Genomic DNA, 22064 nt, shown 5'->3' on the forward strand with positions numbered 1-22064 from the left:
TGTTTTTGGGGTGTGGAACCAATTGTCTGTGTATCAATGATTTCTTATGGGAAAATTTGCTTTGGTTTAAGAGTGGATTTGGATTACAAGCGCGGTCCTAGAACGAATTATGCTCGTAATCCAAGGCACCACTGTATTTTTATTTCGCTAATAAATTTTTATCTGTTGTGTTGGACAAATGGTTTCTTAGTTGGTGACACTTTATTTGTTGCTGAGCCAGGAGATATCAGCCCATTTAACCTTATTCCTATAATTTTGCAGTTCTATTTAGTGGGGACCCTGTTGATCAAGCCTCAGTTGGGCATAATACCAAGGTTTTAAACTTTTTTTTTTATTATTTTATTTTTTGTTCTTCCTTTCTATAGTCCATTTGCTAATAAAGTTGTATCATCTTTTTACGTCAGTATATTTGAGTAAATTTTTAAATGCCTGCTTTTTTCCCTCTCTGTTTATTTGGTATGTTTATAGTCACGGTTTGCACCCCAATCTTTATTGTGGATGGTTCTCATCATTATAGATAACCCTTCAGAAAGGGCAGCTCTGTATTCATATTACTGTAAAAGCAAATCTGAAAAAAACTAAAATTTTGCACACAGGTTTCCATAGCAGTTTAGTCAGAAGGCCTATGAGCCTCCATGGTTGTAGACTAGAAACAAACCTCTCCTCCCCCTCCCTTCTTGACCACACCAGCTTCACAAGACCTATTTTATGTGGAACGAATTTGAGGGTGAACATGTAGTTTTCTTTTTCATTCCATCAGTATTTTAAAAATGTTATTCAATTAAACTATTCAGTGATGATATACCCTAGGGATATGTTCCAGAAATACAAAGACTATAAAAACTGGTTAGACCAGCAGTGAATGACTTATCTGGTAATGTGGTTTTCTCACAGGCCGTGAGATGACAATTTCCTGTCCCTCAACAAGTTTAACGTCAATGTTAGTGAGTAAGGGAACAGTGGGAAATTTCTGAATATATTTATATTCTTACTATTGCATAATCCCAGACTACTACTCCGTGCCCAAATGGCAACGCCCTCTACCTAAAATACATGGCCCCGGTTCTAGGAAGACCTTTTTAAGCCCCATTATATGTAAAGAAATTGTTATGCATATAGAACTTGTAATTGAGACTGTTTTTGTCAGCTTCATTGCTCTTTACCTCGTCCTCCCATTCCTGTTGTGGTAGGCTTACTGGTTTTCTCATGATCGGTGACGGCTGATGTCTTGGAGAAGGCATTGGCTTTGGCAATGGTTTGCTTCCTATAGGTGGTCGACTGGAAACTGGGGGTAACTGTTGCTGGGGTTTGGGAAATGGCTCATGTGGTCTGGGTGGTTGCCTCATATGCTGGTTCATTGGTTCTGGTTTTTGTTTATCTGTTGATGTATGAGGTAAAATGGAGTTATTGCTAGAAATGAACTATGATAGTACAGCAGCTAAACGTCTGTGATGTAAACTATGCTAAGAAAAGAAAAGACACAGTAAAATAATGAACCTAACGATGACCAATAAAGTTCTTAAGGGTGGGTTCACACATCCTGGAATCGCCGCAATTCCCGGTACAGTTTGTATAGGTTTACATTTTCGCGGCAGATTTTTCATTCCCATGTGACCCATGATTTTTCATTCCCATGTTCATTCCCGGTTAACACCTTACCGGTCCGCGCTCCAGCCTGCTCCTGTTGCTCCCTGATGTCCCGCTCAGAGAACCAGTGTGCTGTCCCACCGCAGCCATTCATTGGCTGAGCGGGACAACAGGGAGCCGGGAACAACAGAAGCAGGCCGGAGCGCAGACCAGTAAAGTATTCACAGGGCCGCGATGGGTTAAAGGGGACGAGGTGTACATACAGAAAAATCCGCTGCGAGTATGTAATCCCATACAAATTGACAGTACCTGGAATCACAGCGTGAAATCCACTGCGATTCAGGCATGTCTGAACCCACCCTTAAAGGGTAAATCCATTCAAAACTATTTTATGTGTGTTCTAGATATTGAGTATGATAGGATCACATGCAATCTCAGTCCACCAATGAAAATATGTGCTTTAATAAGGAGCTATGTAGGGTAGAGATGAGCGAACCTGGAGCATGCTCGAGTCCATCCGAACCTGAACTTTCGGCATTTGATTAGCGGTGGCTGCTGAAGTTGGATAAAGCCCTAAGGCTATGTGGAAAACATGGATATAGTCATTGGCTGTATCCATGTTTTCCAGACAACCTTAGAGCTTTATCCAAGTTCAGCAGCCCCCGCTAATCAAATGCCAAACGTTCGGGTTCGGATCGACTCGAACCCGAACACGGTTCGTTCATCTCTAATGTAGGGTCTAATTCTTTAAACTGCATAGACATGGCCCTCATTATTTAGACAGAGTAACTTGTCCATGACCAGTCTTCCTCATACTAAAGCTTTTCCTAGTCAGTTAAATGGGACAGACTGGTGTAATATGCACAGCTGCAAGTGTGAGCTAGTGTGCTAAACATATCATGGAGGGGATCATTCAGCAAAAAAGAGAGTCACTTGTGCACGTTGCACACTGGTTATAGTCAATTACTTTAGGAGTACATGCTTTCAGAAAATAGCTATAATCAGGGACTACGCCCTCAGATTATAGTGTGCCAGGCTTGAAAAAGGCATTCCTAAGGTGAACACTTAGAAATATAGAATGCATAAGGAAATAAGAGAAGGTTATTGTAGAAACTTTCCCACAATTGCCAATCATCATACATTAAATAATTTTAAGACTATGGACGATTTACATATTTTTTGTGCGAGTTATTCGCTTCCTAAATAGAAAATCAATTAAGTTTCTAAAAGGGTTTTTAAAGACAACCTCTAAGCTGCTACCCTTCTTCTCTGTCAGTGTTGAGCTAAGTAGGAGGAGGTTACACATAGCAGAAAAAAAGTGTGGAGAGTTGGGAGAACATACATGGAAGCCATCTCACATAGGCTGTAGATAGGGAGGAAATCACACAAAAGGTAGTTAGCAGTGAGAGAATCGCATGGGCTGTGAACAGTTGTACAAAGAAATTAACGCTGACACGGCACATTATAGACTTCTGAATCTCCCATCCACCATTTTGAATGAAAGGACACACGTACAATAATCTGGCAGCAAAATGAGTATTAAGGGGATAGAAATGAATGAAGGACTCAAACTTACTGCAACAATTTTAACTCCGGATAACACTAACATACATAATATGAATTTCCTAGTGATGATACCTGCATATCCATTTTTTCCCACTAAGGTCTTAAATGGTGGCAACACATGACTGTCGTTTGGTGGAGGTTCATAGCTTTCATCGTCTGAAGGGACCACATAGGTTTCTGAATCAGAATGCTCGTCTGGATCGTCATAGTCACTTCCCTTTGTGAAAGACAAAGCAGAATGGCATTTCAGATGAAGAAATTTCAACCACAGAAACCATACCCACGTCAATCTTCAGATTTAAGGCCCAAGCAAAAAAATCAGGACATTCTGAAGAAAAAAAACTATTGAATAGTTTGGCAAATAAAAACTTAATAACACTTAAACCCCTTAAAGCGAATGTACCATCAGGCCTATTAGCCTATGTATTGAACGGGGAAGACGGGGAAAGCTGGTCCTGTGGTCCTTTTTTTGATCTGTAGCCTGGCTCCTGTGTATGGCGCCGTTCTATTCATGGGCACCAGGCCGGGGGGGGAAGCACTGGAGGCGGGCCAGCCCCAAGTGGGAGGGGCACCCCGCTCCTCTAAACGCAGCTCCATTAATTAACCCCCAGCCCAGTGCCTGCCTCCAGTGCTTCACCCCCAGCCCGGTGCCCATGAATAGAACAGCGCCGTACACAGGAACCAGGCTGCGGATCAAGAAAAGGACAGCCACAACGGCTTCCCCGCGCCGACGCCATTCTATACATTCTATGCAATGCTTAAAGCAAATGTACCTGATGGAACTTAAAGGGGCTTTCTGCAAAAATATGCAACTTTTATGTTTAATAAATTCACCCCGTTGCCTTTATTCTGCAGGTCATAATTCATTTATCAACAAAGCAAAAAAGATAGTCGGCACTATAGCCTGGAGCTGAACCCTCTGGCAAACAGGTAATAGCTGGGGATGCGGTCGGCGGTGCTAGTTTGGAAACAGTCTGTATAATGAACAATAGCACAAAGAAAAAAAGTGAAAAACTGCACTCACCGGCACAAGTGACAACTTCTTTTATTCTTACAAGTGTGCGGACATCATGGAGCAGACGCCAGCTGGTTGCAGGTGTGCCCGCACCCAGCTGGTGTCTGCTCCATGATGTCCGCACACTTGTAAGAATAAAAGAAGTTGTCACTTGTGCCGGTGAGTGCAGTTTTTCACTTTTTTCTTTGTGCTATTGTTCATAATTCATTTATATTGTTTTTTCTTTTTAGTTTTACTACATTTGCTCTATTAAAAAAAAAACTTTTTTTAATACTGTAACTTCTATCAATGAAGTTATGGAAGGGCTTGGTTATTCATAGGATAGGCTGTGGTGGGGTACATTCAACCAGTTGAACCTGCTTCATACCTTTTTCTTAGAGGCATGAAGAACAAAAATTAGCAATCCTTTGATTTTTTTTTTGTTTGTTTGTTAAAAATGACCTCCCTCGGAAACGCAGCTCTCCATCACTGCACTCACCCACCCAACTATATTCTGTATTTGTTCTTGTGTTTTATACTTCCTTCTCTGCAGTCCTGCCTCCTGTCTACTTCTCATATAAAACCACCTTGAATTTTAGATTTTCGCCTGTCCTGCTTTCTCTTCTGCTATACTTTGCGGTTAATCCCATGAAGCCTCAGTATTGCGTTACATGATGGGTAAGAGGCAGTAGCATCTCTACCTGCTGGGAGGGTAGTGTGAGTATCCTTCCCTCTATATTCTCCTAAATAAGGTAAGTGGATGTAAGTATAGAGTCAGGGAGGCAGAGCTGTAATCATCTTTGTTACAGCTGTGTGACAGCAACGTGTAACCTTGAGTCCTGTCACAGACTTATGTGACACAGTCTGTGTAATTCCATCATGTGAAACGTTCGGATACTTGTATGAGTGACACAAAAGATCCTCACAGGCTTAGGATGCCGCAGCAAGAGTTATAGTTACACTTTAAAGGAGAAGTCTGGTGATTTTTTAAAATCCAGCAGGGGGAATTTGATTACAAGTACAAAAACATACCTCTCCCCATGCCCACGGTGAGCTGCGGTACCGGCCTTGTGACCCCGCCGGAGGGCATTTCCCCTACTTGTGATCACATCTGATGATGAACTGGCCGCTCAGCTAATCAGTGACCGGAGCGGCGTCCTGTCCAGGCCTTGGATTGGCTGAGCAGCCAGTCTATCATCTGGGTTGTGACATGTCAGTGCTGGAGATCCTGGAGATTTCTTCATGTGCAATAACAATTGCTGGTGCATTTTTTGGACTCGAGATTGACAGAATAAGATCAGCTCTGCCAGTGACCACCATATGGAGTGGTTTCTCCTGTTACAGGAGTTTCTATACATGCCCCAGTAACAATGAAAAACTGTATATTAAAGTGTTACTTTCATTCTTTGCTGCCGGCAGGATACACTGTCAAAATCCTGCCACTGCGCTCTTTGTTCAGGCATGTGCCAGAGATGGAACTCTACCGGCAGCGCCATTGACCGCATTGTATACGATGGGCGTCAGCAGGATTTCGACATTGTATATCATCATGTTGTCAGTGATATACTGATACAGTGATATACTAAACACAGTGTTGATTTAGTGTAGGGACTCATGTGAGCCAGAGGACCTGCACGTGGTACATAAGGCAATATAGTTTGATCATATTATATACAAACACCCTGGCGTTGGTTTTTAAATGTAGCCGAGAGGCATTAGTGTCAGCCATAGGTGTGAGGTGCAGCAGGTCCTTCTCTCCTTGTCTGTATTTTACTTTTCTCCTCTTTCTGAGTGTCAGCACTCCTCCTGGTAAGACCCATGTGACCCCAATTAGCAGGAAGCACCTGTGCACACATGGCAAGTACCTCCTAGTTCAAACTTGTGTTGCTTGTTGGCCGCTATATATGCAAATATGCATAGTAATAGCTTGTATGAATATGCATAGCGGGCATTGTCCAGCGCCCAGAGCACCCCCTTTAATATTATTATTCAAAGAATGCCGGGTTTATATTGTAAGTGTGCCAGATGTTTGCAGCTATACCCTCTTCTAGTACAAGTTTTTACACGTTTGTAAGGTTCCAGTTTTAAAATATTAAAAATGATTCTTACATCAAAGTCATCGACCCAGTCATCATCCTCTCCACCTGGTGGACCTGGAGATAGAAACCACAATATGTTATACCAAGAAGGAGAATAGAAAAAGTCTAAGACAACAAAAAATAATATAGTTCATTTTACCTGTGTGGTAGTCTCTTTGCGGCACAGTCGGTGGAGATGGCTTGCTTTTTATACTACAAAGAGACAGCAGTTACAGTTACAGTATAGAAAAAGAATTGCCGAAAGATGCACAAGAACATAGAAAAGCTGCATGATCTGTTTTAGGCCACATTCCGGACATATACTGTACATGATACATACAATGCAAAGCACACAGAGTATGTGGTTAGTATCATACATAAAGACAAGGAGAGAAGAATACAGTGGGTGACATTTATTTACAGTGTTCCTATTGGATAATGATAAATGTTTCGGCATATGGTTTAGACTAGTCACAAGTCCACCATCCAGGACTATAAAATCTGAGCGGTAGTAAGCAGCAGGTCAGCAAGGTTGGCCAAACCCAATCTTTTAGCCATTTAATTCCGCTGCCTGGAAAAGATGGATGCAGCCCTAGGGCTTCCTGGAAAACATGGGTCCAGACATTGGTCTTCTATGGCTGCATCCATCTTTTCCAAGCAGTGGGATTCAATGGCCATGTTTTCCAGGCAGTCCTAGGGCTGCATCCATCTTTTATAGGTAGCGGGATCAGGTCATGGAGCCCAGGACTTCCGCCTGAAGAATGGACTTTACCACTGATCCAGCAGCAGCCTCATGACAGGCACACTTTAATATAAAATTTGGATTATCAATAGAACTGCTGGCCATTTTGATCACAGAGTTGAGAGTTATATGAATGAATATATACCCAAGAAGAAAAAATAAATGGGACAGCTTGTCTCCTGAAAAAACTGATAGAATTGCTCTAATTGAATTGGGTCTTCGCCTACTGCTATTATATTTATTTAAAAAAAAAAAACCTGTACAATATCTAAAAATATAGCATTTTTCTTTAAAAAATTTGAAGCCGCATTTACTGACTTGATTTGTCTTAAGAGGACCTATACCAAGCATAAAATATTACCTAGCTTTCTAAATCATTCCTCTTCTTTTATTGGGATAATTTTATAGAACATTTATTAGAATTGAACAAACAATCATTACATTACATTATAAGTCGGCTGATCACGTGACACACAGCCAGGAGAAGACCGCGCTTAGCCCGGACTTCTCCCGATTGGTACGGGTCTGGACACTCAGACCCTGACACGATCAACACTTTTAACATGTCACTATAACATGCCTAAAGTTTTCTATGATGACAGTGGCACTTTAAAGTACATTATATTTTTAAAAACAGCCAAGTGTTGGATGGACAGAGGACTGTTAAGTGTTTTTTTTTTTTTTTACCATCAATTAAAACCTTTACTATTATTGCGATTTGAGCCCGGAGCACAGCTTTAGATATTTATAATTTACTCCTGTTCTCTCTGGCCTAGCTATGCAACCTTGTTCTGGAACGTTCCCAGTCCACATATTCCAATCTTGTTAAATTGCAGAGTAATGAATTTACAATAAATTATTTAGTGCAATAAGGTAGGGGGAAAATCGCCATCACAAAGGGAGGTGTGCAAGCAGAATGCTAGAAGTGTAGTAGAAGTTCAGTTTTAAGCCACGGGAGATGCTGCAGACAATGTAGTGGACAGGCAGGGTGCAAACTGTGTTACAGGATGAAACAAATGTGACTGACTGGCAATCGCTTCCTATCATCTAGAAGAAATAGGAAGTGACCCAGAGAAGAATCAACAGCAGCAAAATACCCACACTTGATAAAGAGAGATATTTTATGTCACCATTAACCCTTGGACCTGCGCCTGTTTTACCCGCCTTGGAGTGGAGGAGGATACTGTAGGTCACATTGAAGCAGTGTTCTCTTAAAGGGCAGGTTAGGGCGCCATTTTTTGTGCCATGATCTATAGTTTTTATTAATGACATATTGGTGCAATATCGGGGGTTATGATAATTTTTTTTTCACTTATTAATTATTTACTAATGATAATATTAATATTATTTAAAATAATCATTAATCCTGGTGTTTTTTTTCCATTTTTCATTTACGCTGTTCACTAAAATATTGTTATATTTTAATAGATCGGACAATTCCAGATGCTACAATCTAAAATATGATTTTTTAATATACATTTAGATTTTTAAAATGGTTAAAATGGGAGAGGGGGCGAATTCCACTTTTATTGGGGGAAGGGTTGTGTCATGTTTTGAAAAACTTTTTTTGTTCTTTACATGCCCCCTTAGGGGACCTGTTTATATATACACACATACTACACACACACAATCAACTGGTTGCTTATACTGATCAATGCTACACCAAGTCGTCGGAACCCCTGTATTCATACTCCGAAGTCCCCATTAGTCAGTGACAGGTACAGTACTTCTGCTGTCACAGGCTCCCTTAAACGCCGCAATCGCGAACGCTGTGTGATTGCAGCTGCCTGTCATTATGCCAGATCCAGGGAAACTAATGTGTGCAGGGCTGAGGGGGTCCCGCACACATTAAAGCCCCTTCACATTTAGGAATGTATTTACAGGGCATAAGCAGTAGGAACACACACACACATATATATATATATATATATACATATATACACGTATTGTAGAAAAATTCTGCCAGTCTTCAGTCTCTGTCCTCACAGTCTCCACCATTCACAGACCCACATTAGGACCAGTTTCATAGGTAACCAATGTGTGTTGGTGAATATACAAAACTGCATGCAGACGTGCTGGGTTTCATTTGAACCCTGGATCCAACCACTCTCCTTATATCCCTGTATATCATTTTAAAGAGAGTCCATTTGTCTATTTAGTTTTTAGATCAGTAAGGTTTCCTCTGACTTCTGCCTTTTGCTTTTAAGTCATAAGCACATGAGTTATCTAGAAAACGAAGATATTGTTATAAAGAACACATAAGGTTACCTCGCTGGTCTCCACTCACAATCACATGGCCTGAAACGTTTCCTGCTTTGCTGTTTATATACATTACCATCTCTTCATGAGACCACAGCAGGAACAGTTTCCTTAGGCCCAGCAAAGGAAATTATTGTGCTTTATCTACAGAACAATATATATAGGAACTAGACCCTGGCCGCAAGTAATTGGCTCCAACAAGAGCTCCACAAGGACCCGTGGGCCATTATTGTGGCAGGGCCTGGGCCCTTCTGACCACGTTCCTATCTATGGGGATTCTCAGCTTTTTTTCTGTGCTATAAGGTTACCTTGACTTAGATGACTAAGGTTACCTTAGATATCATTGGGGCATTAATCTTCATGATCTATACGTATATATGAGATTGGCGGAGGCTTAACTGTAGCTGAAAGAGATTATCATGGTAGTCAGGGTACCATAGGAAAAGGAAGGACTCTAATCAAAGACAATGTCACCTTTGAGCCACTGGACTTTAAGGGTATGTGCACACTGCTTAAAACAGACGGAAACTCTTTAGCATAATCCGTTGCTCGCGCCCGCTCGCGGACAGCGGCTGGCATCTCTGCCCGTGTCATAGACTCCATTCTATGCACGGGCGGATTTCTTCCTCTGTCCAAAGAATGAACTTGATCGCTTCATGTTTTATGGTAATGTAACAACAAGATAAAGTCTCCTACCTGTAATTGCCAAGTGTTATATGTCACCGTAGCACCTCTCCCACCCCTGGAACAGTTGTACCTCTCCACACCTGAAGTCACATGGACCAGGACCATATGCCTGCACAACCCCATTAATCCTTTATTCTGCACTTCACTGTGTCTGTGGTAGTAGACAGTCATGGCATGGTGATATTATCTAGTCACTGTATGGGGGTGTTATCCACTCACTGTACAATGGTGTTATACAGTCACTGTGTGGGTATGTGCACTAGCCAGCAATGCTGCCTATTTATGGCATGAAAACACATCTGCCTGTGAAACACCACATCCATTTTATGCCTTGTCAGCAATTACTGTGACTCCATGTAGGATTATATTGTTACAAAGAAACAACAACAAAAAATCTTAATGATAATTGCGAGTGTAAATGGGCCTTTCCTAGGGGCTTATTTAGGTCTTTAAAGTGACTCTGTACCCACAATCTGCCCACCCCAAACCACTTGTACCTTCAGATAGCTGCTTTTTATCCAAAATCTGTCCTGGGGTCCATTCGGCAGGTGATGCAGTTATTGTCCTAAAAAACAACTTTTAAACTTGCAGCCTTGCGTCAAACTGGCATGGCCTAGAGTGTCTAAGCATTAGGCTGGCACCAACTCTCAGTCCCTCCTGTTTGCCCTCTTCATCATTAGGAATGCTCCAGGCACATTTTCTACTATTCCTCACCTGTGTCAGCACGGCACATAGGCTGGATTGTTAAGGCAACTGTGCAATGCAGAGGAATAGGAAATATCCTGCCAGTGGCATTCCTAATGATGAAGAGGGTGGGGAGGAGAGACGGTGAAAGCCTGGGCACAGATACTCTAGGCCACGGCAATTTGACACAGTGCTGCAAGTTTAAAAGTTATTTTTTAGGACAATAACTGCATCACCTGCCCCCAGGACAGGTCTTGGATTAAAAGCAGCTATCTGAAGGTACATGTGGTTTAAGGGGGGGGGGGGGGGGGGCACTTTAAAGTCTCAGATAACCCCTTTAAAAAGAAAAAAAAAAATCACAGGACTAAACAAGAGCAAGGAAGTCCCTTAGCAACTATACAAATATCCCCCTTTCTGGTTTATCTGATGCCATCGCAGCCTGACACTATTATTATTCTTTACTTCCTTTATATCCTCTAAAGCACAACTTCTCCATTTTCTAACAAAGAACTCTGGGAATATGGAGCCCTGCACTTTACAGCAAGCTAACTTTAGCTAGAGCCCGTTTTTCACTACTAGTTATGTATACACAAACACACACATAGATAATTTTATATATATATATATATATATATATATATATATATATATATATATATATATATATAATCTCCTTTACCTGAAATTAACATTTCAATGCACAGAATTTGTATAACACACAAACAGGACAGCAAACAAAAAAGCAGAGAAGAAAATAAATCAGAGTGCAGATTGAAGCATGCAAGGATTTCCATACCGATCCCATGTATCTTTCCCAGTTTTACAAATTAACGCCACCTGATCATTTTGGAACCTAAATATTGGAGGGACAGAGAGAGAAAGCTTACACCCATAGACTGCAGAAGAAGAAGTCACATCATAAAAGGCAAAGAGAGCAATCAAAAAGGAGCAGGATTGTCAATCAATCTCTTTCTTTGTTTTTCTCTGGACAAAACAAATTTCACGGACAAAAAGAAAACCAAAGAATTAAGGAGTTGTTTACCCAAATGTTTTTTCTTTCAAATGAACTGTCTATTTGCTTCTATTAATAAAATATCAAGTCTTCCAGTACTTAGCTGCTCTCCAGACTGGAAAGAGTACACCACTTCCTGCAGGACATACAGCAGCTGATAAGTACTGGGAGACTTGAGATTTTTTAATAGAAGTAAATTACAAATCTCTGGCTCTTTTTGGCACCAGTTGATTTGAAAGAAAAATAATTCACCTGTGAACATTTATGCTGGTAGCAACCAGCAGAGTAAAAGCAGCAAAACTGGTTAACTTTTTTTTTTTGTAGAAGTAAGCATTAAAGCAAGCATTAATGTCATTTAACAAAACAACTTTTGGTTGGGGTCTGGTTGCCAAGTCCCCCATTAGAACTTGTAGGGAGAAGCACTCAGCTGATCACTTCTCTCCCCATCTTAAAGGAAAAGTCTGGTGAAATTTTTTATTAAAGTATTGTATTGCCCCCTAAAAGTTATACAAATCACCAATATACACTTATTATGGGAAAGGTTTATAAAGTGTTTTTTTCCCTGCACTTAATACTACTTACTACAAAGGCTTCACTTTTTGGATAACATGGTGATGTCACTTCCTGGATAACATGGTGATGTCACTTCATGGATAACATGGTGATGTCACTTCCTGGATAACATGGTGATGTCACTTCCTGGATAATATGGTGATGTCACTTCCTGGATAACATGGTGATGTCACGACCCGACTCCCAGAGCTGCGTGGGCTGTGGCTGCTGAAGAGGATGATGGCAGGGGGACACTGAGGGACACGGCACTGGAGGGACACTGAGAATCCCCCTACCATCATCCTCTCCAGCAGGCACAGCCCGCACAGCTCTGGGAGTTGTGGGGCATTACAATACTTTTATAAAAAATTTCGCCAGACTTCTCCTTTAAGAGGTGGGAGTCTGAGTGTGTATGACTTGTCAACATTTTATTAAAATGGCACATTAAAAGTAAATTTATGGTAAATTAAACCAAAGATTATCTATCTATCGTAAATTATATTCATTTATTTATGCTATATTGTGTATTATATATTGTATATTATGCTATGTTGTATATTGTATATAGTAATGCTATATTGTATACTATATTCTACACTAAAAACATTGCAAAATGAATCACAAAATTGAATCACAGAATTAAAAAAGTAAAGTTTTTTTTAATGTCGGTGTTCCCAAAATTAAATTTTTTTAGATTTTAGTAAAATGTATATTTCTGTCTGTCTTCGAAATGGTTTAGTATAAATACCCTCTTCTTCTTTCTTATACCTGCTTTACCACAAACTTCCTCAAACCATTGCTTATTAGAATACACAGTCTTGCAGTAAGATAGGTCAGGATGAGAAGAGATGATACGGGAAAGGATTACAGAATTACCACAGATTTTTGGGTGATTTCAGAACTGGGGCATGCAGGTAAGCAATCATATATACATTTGGATTTTTTGCTTTTAAAGCATTTGCATTTTTTAAAGCATACAGAAAAATGGCAACATAAACAATTAAAGCGGCACTATCAGCAGGTTCGGGCCAGTGAACCTGCTGATATGCGCCAGCCGCTAATAACCGTAGGACCTCAGTGCCGTTCTTCATACTCCTGTGGGGTCCGGTACTGGCCAGATTTTTGATAATTCCAAGCATTTGGGGCGTTCCCCGTCTGCCTGGAGCACCCGCTCGGCCCACCTAGCCTGCCCTCCCGGCCCACCCACTATGCATATTCATATATGCATAGTTAGGCCGCTTGTTACTGTGCATGTACAGGGAGCAGCCTGTAACAAGTGGCCTAACTATGAATATTGAATATGCATAGTGGGCAGGCCGGGAGGGCAGGCTAGGTGGGCCGAGCGGGTGCTCCAGGCAGACGGGGAACACCCCAAATGCTTGGAACCTGCTAATTAGCATATCGGGAATTATCAAAAATCTGCCCAGTACTGGACCCCACAGGAGTATGAAGACCGGCACTGAGGTCCTACGGTTATTAGCAGGTGGCGCATATCAGCAGGTTCACTTGCCCGTTCACTTCCGCTTTAATTGTTCATGTTGCCATTTTGCTGTATGCTTTACTGCAGTTCACTTTATGTCCAGTATGTGAGCGGTGCCCATCCATGACTTTGCTATGCCTTGGGACAGGGTTTCTTTTATGTTGACCCCTTTCCTTTCTTCTCTTACAGTTCCCCTTACCACTACCCTTTGGTTGATCCTTGGACAGCAGGGCAACACAACACGTTCTGATATTTCTATACAAATGTGAGACTTCCGCTTTAAAAAAATAAAGTGAACTGCAACATAAATCTGTTTTGGATGAAAGATGAAAAAGCTGAAAGAGGAAGTGTAGTCAGGATGGTGGTTCTGCCCTTCTTATTACTCACTGCCTGACATAATTCTGCAAGATGGACATTTTACCAGTGGGATATAGAGAAGCTGTAGATCTCTGCCAATATGGACAATATAATGCCCTCCAAGCCACATCCCAATAAACTATTTATCTTCTAGTGATCCTTAAAGAGTACCTGTCATTTAAAATAACTTTTGACATGTCAAAAGTTATTGATCACAGGGGGTCTCACTGCTGAGACCTACTGCGATCAGGAGATATAGCCCGGGAGAAGACACAGCAGCACAATCCACTCCCCCGCTGTATGTCTGTAATTACTAAATCCTACAATGTCTATGAGGCCACATTGTCAGACTATGTGGCTGTCCGGGGAGTAAATCGCGCTGCTGCTGCTCCCCAGCTATATCTCCTGATCACAGTGGGTCTTAGTAGTGAACAATGTCAAAAGTTATTTTTAATGACAGTTCCTCTTTAACATCACTCCATTCTTCTCTATTCCAGTTCATATAGTTGGCACCATGTAATACCTCTTATGGGGACCTCTGCTGGAAAATGTGCAGCTGCTTACGGAAACATTTGTTTTTGTACATTACTTTGTGAAATTACTTACTTCATGAATTTTTGAATTATTTTGTTAGGTTCATTCTTCTTTATGTCAGTGACAAGTTTCTGGATTTGCCTATAGGGAGAAAAAGAAAAGAATAATGAGTTTCAGTTGTCATTTCTAGGTTCTGATAATATGGTTCTATCTATCTATATAATATATATGCATTGTAATAGACATTAAGGGAGGCCGAGTATAGCTAACATTGCATGCAGCAGCACTAGCGATTTCTAACTGTGTGAGGACCAGGGCTTCTGAAGCCCTGCAGTTCCTGATACAGCCACTGGGGGCAGCAGAGGGGCTGCAATCCCCCACTTTCTACTGCCAGTCAATGAAAACATAAAAAATAAAATTGTTTCTTAAATAATGTTACAAAGTTCTATACTTTATGAAAGAAATGTAAAAAAAATATGTAATAATAATTATAATATTGATAATCTTTTGCCAAAATACTGCTGTAACTAAAAATGTAATGTTACCTAACCCTGACATATCAAGCGCTGCAATATCTGATTTTTTTGGTCACATTCCAGCTTTACCTCATTCCTGGCATTAGACCCAACATTGCTTTAAAAACAAAAACACAACTGTGATCTGTGTCTTAGAAGAGTGAAAGATCTGTGATGCTTCATGACAAACACCTGGCAGTACGCAGGAAATATATTTGAGGAATTGAAAGAAAAACCATTAACTTAGCCGACTGGAGCGGATATACTGTTATAAGACTTCTATAGAAAGACATACATTGGAACTGTAAGTGAAAAAACTCAGTATAAGTCAGCTTAGTCTCTGTTCATACTACGCTCCCCTGGCAAACCTGCCTGGGAAATCACCTGCCATACTGTACAGCACTGACGCATGAAGCTGTATATATAAAAATATAAGAAAATAAATAGAACTAAAGATCTTTTGCGAGTGGTTTTGTATTAGAAAACATGGTCAAGTAGAATTTCTAGTGCAATTTAAAGGAAATGTATGCTACATGGACACTCTTAAAGGGCATCCTGTACTGGAGGACTTACTGGAGGCTTTAAGGAAAGTAGTCACCTACTTCCGTTAGATTTTCTTGCCAGCAATATTAGCTATGCAGATATGAAAGGCAATTGTGTCATGTCTCAGACTTACTTTCTTGCCCTCTAGAGTTGATCAAATAAGCTTCTACCATTGGAAAATCTGTGACAATTGGACAATTTCGGTCCTTTCAGTGAATAGTCAACCAACAAGTTCTTCAACCTTAAGCAACATACAGTATGCCTACCCTAAGAGGGTAGTGACAGTGCAGTCAGTGATTGGCTGAGCGGGCTAGATAAAAATAAAAACAGGCAGAGGGTAATGTACAACAAAAAATAATAGCGCAAAGGTAGTGAAAGGCCAGGCTCACCTGACCTGGTTGTATAGCCTCAACCACTGGTTAGCATAAAATCACCATGTACGTTCTGGTAGTAGCTCAGGAACCGTATACCGTCTGGTAGTACAGATAACCAGTAAATCCAAATGTAAGCACAAATTAATGTTAGTGGTACATTTGCTTTAATATCTTTATATAGAGGGATACAATGTTTTTACATTGGGATTTACTGGCCGAGGGGGCCATCACTGCCGAAACAAGTCAGTCACAGTGTTCAGCGGGGGACAGGAAGACATGACAGGAGGACCTCCGGGGTGCGTGGTAGGTGAAAAAAGGCTATTTTATGTGTTTACATTTTTATTTGGGAAGGGGGGGGGGATTTTAATTGTATATATGTATACATATACACACACACATATACCATATTCCCTCCCCCCCCCCAAAGACCTACGACAAGCAATCATTTGATTGCTTATAACAGATTAGTGTAATGATGTGTTTACACAGAGAGATTTATCTGACAGATCATTGAAGCCAAAGCCAGGAACAGACTCTAAACTGATAACAGGTCATAAATGAAAGACTGAGATTTCTCCTCTTTTCCAATCCATTCCTGGCTTTGGCTTCAAAAATCTGTCAGATAAATCTCTCTGTGCAAACGCACCATCATGCATTTGAAGGTTCTATCAACAGATGACCCCAAGGTCTTACAGAAACCTTGGGTTGCCCTGACAATCAATTACATTGCAGTGGTGCTGATCAGACCGCTGGACCACCAGTGACCCAGCGTCATCTCTGATGTCGATTGTTACTGACAAGTGCCGTCTACAGATAGCAGAGGACACCTGCAGGGTATGCCAAGGGCCCAGCCTGTATGTCATGTATTGGAAAAGGGTTAGGTATATATTGGTCAAACCAAACCTACCGAGGTCAGGGAGGTCGGCGACCATCTAACATGTATGAAAGCCTCCTGAGTCTTCCCCCATGGCAGATGTTGAGGAGAGAAACATAGGACATGTTGGATTTCAACTGCACAATTCTTTCAATCCTGTAAAATGTTGCTGAATATGCATATTTATAGCAATCAATAGGGATCAGTGTGGGCCGAACAAGCATGTGGCCAATAACTATGATATGTGTACGGCCAACTCTACAGGGATGAGTTCTGCTCTGCATAGGGAGACACACCGAAACACAGATGTAAAGCAAATGTAAAAGACAACATAAAAGATCGTATTTTCATGTTTCCATCTAACAGTGATGCTACAGCTGAGGCCGCTCAGGAATACTTTTATTAAAGTATTAGTTTATATATATCCATCTATATTTACAGTTCAAACATGAAGAGACAATAGAGAGATTTGGCCCTCTGTTGGCACCGCATACAGAACCCAGTGACCCATGCCCTGAAGTCCTTGTTTATGGCTCCCTCCTGTACAGGGCTCTCTGTGGCCCCGTAATGTGACACACCGCAGCTTTCTTGTTTGAAAACACAGGGATATTTTCAGAACACACAGCGGCTTTCATGCAGCCCAGAATGCCATTATAACTGCTCATCCAGCTCGGCCGCTCCTGTTTTTTCCCAAAATAATCCAGATGCAATAGCAAATAGACAACTTCGTAAGAGGGATTTGCAGATTACATAACCCTGAACACAACGCAAAACTGTGTACGTAATGGACATGTGCTATAGTTATGCCTGAATATAGTAATACTCCCATGCATTTTACCAAACTGAAACACATTGATGCTTACTACAGGCTATGATAATTACACATTTTTGTTCTAATATATTTAAAGGGGTACTCCGGTGATTTTATTTTTCTTTCAAATCAACTGGTGTCAGAAAGTTATATAGATTTATAATTTACTACTGTTCAAAAATCTCAAGTGTTACAGTAGTTATCAGCTGCTGTATGTCCTGCAGGAAATTATGTATTCTTTCCAGTCTGACACAGTGCTCTCTGCTGCTGCCTTTGTCCATGTCAGGAACTGTCCAGGGTAGTGACAAACCCCCATGGAAAACCTCTCCTGCCGGAGTACCCCTTTAATGGATTGCCAGGTTTAGAGAAAAAGGGTGTACTATAGCCTCTATTACAAGGGGCGACCTCGATCCCCGCTCGCTGCTGCTGCCATTACATGCATTGGCAGCGAGCGGGTAAGTGCAGGGGAGGCCGCGGGGAGCTGCCCGGGTGATCACTAGATCGTCCGGGCAGCCCATAGAGGATAGTGGCAGTCTGCTGCCGCGGCTCCTATTCCACGGAGCGACGGCAGCAGATCCCTGCTATCACAGTCGTTTGTTTTTCAACATGTTGAAAGACAAACGACTGCAACAATCAGCCGACATCGCTCATGTCGGCTGAACGCTGACTTCTATTACATGGAACGAATATTGCACGAATACGGCCGATAATTGTTCTGTGTCATAGGGCCTTTACAGAAAGTTATTCTATGTGTGCCATTGCAAATTATTCAAATTATCAAGTTATAATCAAGTTATAGGAACAAGTGATAGTGAACCTAGAGTGGCAATGTTTGTCTAAAAAAGAAAGAGCTAATCCTATTTCTAATTCTGATCCTAGACAACCTTCTAAATTCAATTTTTATCTGCCAAGCCTTCTTTATCTCACTTTGTAGCAGTGTACTCCTTATCACAGGAGTACAAAGAAAGGTAACACCAGTATATAGATAAAACATTCACATTCATGCTGCCTGAACCAAGAGTCATTGGGGCGGAACCTGGTGGCTTTTCCCCACCCAACCAGCCTTGATTGACAGATATTTTCCAGGTCAGGTATAGGGAGAGATGTTTCAATCGAGACTGACAGGGGCAGGAAGAAGCTATCAGGGCCTTCTCTATGACTTGTGGTTTAGGCAGCATGAAAGTGATGACAGGTTCCCTTTAACAGTTCCAGTTCATATTGCCCCTATCTACTTTATGCAAAGTTCTATTTCCTTAGTTCTCTATGTATGCATGTATTTGTATTCATCAATCTCATCGCCTACATATCGAAAGAGTCCTTGTGTCTACGGGTGGTGCACGTAGTAAGAAAAAAATTCCAGCAATACTCGGCACTCACCATAAATGCTTCATAATTTTATTGTAGAAAATTCATATCCATCATAAATACAACAGGACGTTTCGGCGTTAAGCCTTTCTCAGCTGTCGCCTACATCTCAGCATAACATACGTAAAACTATAATCTTGTAACAAATAGTTTAAATAGGTAGCAGACCTTCCCGGAAAGAACATGACACTTTTGACACAATACAATCATGTACCTTCTTAGCCAAACCAGTTATGTCAATTTTGCATTACATAAAATAACACAACTACTTCCTTCTAACATATCAGACCATGTTACATTCAAAATGATTTTATAATCCACAGAATCACTAAAAGCGACACTATTATGTGTTATACAATGTAGCCAAGGGGGGGGAAATAATATACATTACACTTAGAAAATTGATACTTCTATGTACCCAACCCCTCTTGTAGGGAGTAGTGTAACATATTTGTCAGGGTTGAAGCTTTTCTGTTAATCACCCATCTCCTCTTTGGCTTGAACTTCTCTGAAGTTCTGTGCAAATCTATCAGGTACATTGCTTTGAGATTTTTACATCTATAGACCTGATGGTACATTCACTTTAAATGTGGTTTTCATTTGTGACCAAAGACAAAATGCTGACTGGATCCTTTGTGTGACGGACACAGACTGCACTCACTCCAGTGTTACAAAGCTAGGCAAGACTGCTCTGTACGGCAGATGTCACACAGAGCGACATCCGTCTGCATGTAAGCCATCTCTGTGGATAGAAAAGGAAATCAATGACTCATGAAAATGAATTTACAATAAATATTCTTAAAACGGCATTGGGTATTTTGGGTGGAAGAACTTGACTTTGATAGTCCACTTATGAATTGGGTTGTTTTATCAGGAATACTGATGAGTGCAACTCAAGCATTCTCAAGTCGGGACTTTTGGACATCAAGGGGATTTCACTGTCCACCCAAAGAATTGACAAGTCAATGTCAATGCAGCGGAGTCCCCGGGAAGTTCTCCACCGGATTTTGTAGTGTTAACGCACCCTTATATTGTTAACATTTCTGTTCCCATCTTTCTCCCCTCTTCCCGACAAGGAGAGAGTTACCAAACAAGGCAGGTGGGGTGGGAAGAAGCCATCTAGGACCACCTCAATGACTTGTGGTTCAGGCAGCGTAAAAGTGATGGCAGATTCCCTTTAAGTCATAAACATTCCCTCTTCTTCTTATTCAGTTAGTGCTCTAAGATACTAAAACTACCTATTGTCCTGGCTTTGGGGATAGTCTGCTTCAATATTTCCTTGTCTCGCCAGGCCTAAATCCAATGCAAATCATGAGTACACAGGCCAGGTTCAATATGAAACAAAAGAAGCCTTAGCTTTGGAATGTGTATGTATGCAAGAAGCGGATTCTATTTATAGGAGTCTGGAGCCCAGAACCAGACACCAGATAAACCCCAGCATAGCGCCAGTTTTGCTGACATTTCGCTCATTTGCAGGTGCTCATTAAAGTCATCACATTTGTCATTGTAATTTTTCCGGCTTATATAGTTTAAACTGAACCTCTGTGTTGTGATTACACAATCCCCCGGTCCCTGGACAATGCAGACATTGCTGCTTTATAATCTTTTACATTTTTTCCTTGTTGCCAGCAGGTTTATAATTATATAGAGAAAGTCTGGCTGATACACCAAAAAAAAAAAAAAAAAACACACAATGTGTGGCCTAAATGAATATAGAATTCCCCCCGCCTCTTATTGAGAAACACAGCTGCAGTACACTTCTTACTAATATCACCAAAATGTCATGTCATGCAGCTGGTTTAGGTTTATAAAGAATTTTGGGGAAATTTTTTTTTTTTTTCAAAAAAGTGTGTGTTAGTATTGGCATTTTCCCACCTATGGAAGTCTATGGTTGGAATCACATACAGCAGTGTTTTTGGAAAACTGCCACTACGGTGTTTGTGCCAAGACAAGAAGTGGATCCAACAGGAAAGAGAAGTAAAAGTCCTCCCTTTATATTCTCCATCCTACTTGAATCCATTTATGGTTTTGGCACAAAAACTGTAATGACAGCTTCCCAAAAAACTGCTGTGTTTTTCCATCTTATAGAAGAAAAACCCCCAAACTATTTCTTAAAAAACTAAATAAAAACAAAAGCAAAAAAACAACAACAAGACTCTACCCTGAACACACTGTGATTTTGAAAACTGTCACTGAGGGATAAAAAAAGGCAATTACAAAAAGAAAAAGCCAATTAAAAGCACCAAAAAGTATAAATCCAGCCTAGGGAGGATCAGGAACCCTGTTCTAGTGATGGGGGCCCTGGTGTTCATGCATTTATCACCAATCCTGTGTATAGGTTATAAATATTCTGCACTGCTCTAAGCCTGCAGAGATTTATCTAGCAGATTTTTGAAGCCAAAGCCAGGAATGAATTTGAAAAGAGGAAAAATCTCAGTCTTTCCTTTATGACCTGTTCTCTGTAGCCTGTTCCTGGCATTTTTATTTCTCTTCTTATATTCTTTTTGGCTTTGTCACAGTCTTTCCAAAACGCAGCATGCTAAGAGTTTGGTTTTTCTGTTGTTGTTTTTTTCTTTTTGCAAACAGTGGCATTTCTCTACCATGGAGTTCAATGCAATTTCTTCTGTTTGTCTCAAAAACTCAAAAGGAAAAAAAATTACGACTAAGGTCAACAACGCCAGAAAAAAAGGCAAAATAATCTTTAGGTTTTTTTTCAAATTTTCTCTGCAATTTATTGTAGACCTTGTAGACCAGTAGAAACATGATAAAAAAAAACTATTAAAAACAGATCCATGTTTGCGTTAGCCGTGTCTTTTCCTATTAGTCAGCATACTCCTAATACTACTGAACACTGCCCAATAATGTAATACAATGTATTATGCTGAAATCTCCTAATATTCTCAGTCATCAACCTCTCACTTTATACTATGTACATTAAATAAACTAGTGTGATTAAAAAAAAACGGACCCTGATCCCATTGTCAACAAAAGTCTTTTAACCTGAGATGTAACGGGAAGCTGCTGCGCCCCAGTGAAAATGATTAACAGCT

At 40.7% G+C, this 22064-nt stretch overlaps 1 protein-coding gene across 4 annotated transcripts in view; it reads right to left on the reverse strand.

Moving 5' to 3' along the window:
- The window catches only part of BLNK (B cell linker), a 96079-nt gene that overhangs the window by 28809 nt on the left and 45206 nt on the right, over window positions 1–22064 (reverse strand). For 2 of the 4 annotated variants that reach the window (XM_069980124.1, XM_069980123.1), the window contains exons 2-7: window positions 14605–14673; window positions 11394–11450; window positions 6386–6438; window positions 6257–6300; window positions 3226–3370; window positions 1164–1378 (exon numbers count right to left, since the gene is read on the reverse strand). In XM_069980124.1, coding sequence (XP_069836225.1) covers window positions 1164–1378; window positions 3226–3370; window positions 6257–6300; window positions 6386–6438; window positions 11394–11450; window positions 14605–14673 — 583 coding nt within the window. The remainder of the gene's footprint in view (window positions 1–1163; window positions 1379–3225; window positions 3371–6256; window positions 6301–6385; window positions 6439–11393; window positions 11451–14604; window positions 14674–22064) is intronic. The other 2 variants (XM_069980126.1, XM_069980125.1) reach the window with 1 other exon arrangement.

The sequence above is a fragment of the Dendropsophus ebraccatus genome, chromosome 8 (assembly GCF_027789765.1).
Source record: "Dendropsophus ebraccatus isolate aDenEbr1 chromosome 8, aDenEbr1.pat, whole genome shotgun sequence".
NCBI classification, from domain to species: Eukaryota; Metazoa; Chordata; class Amphibia; order Anura; family Hylidae; genus Dendropsophus; species Dendropsophus ebraccatus.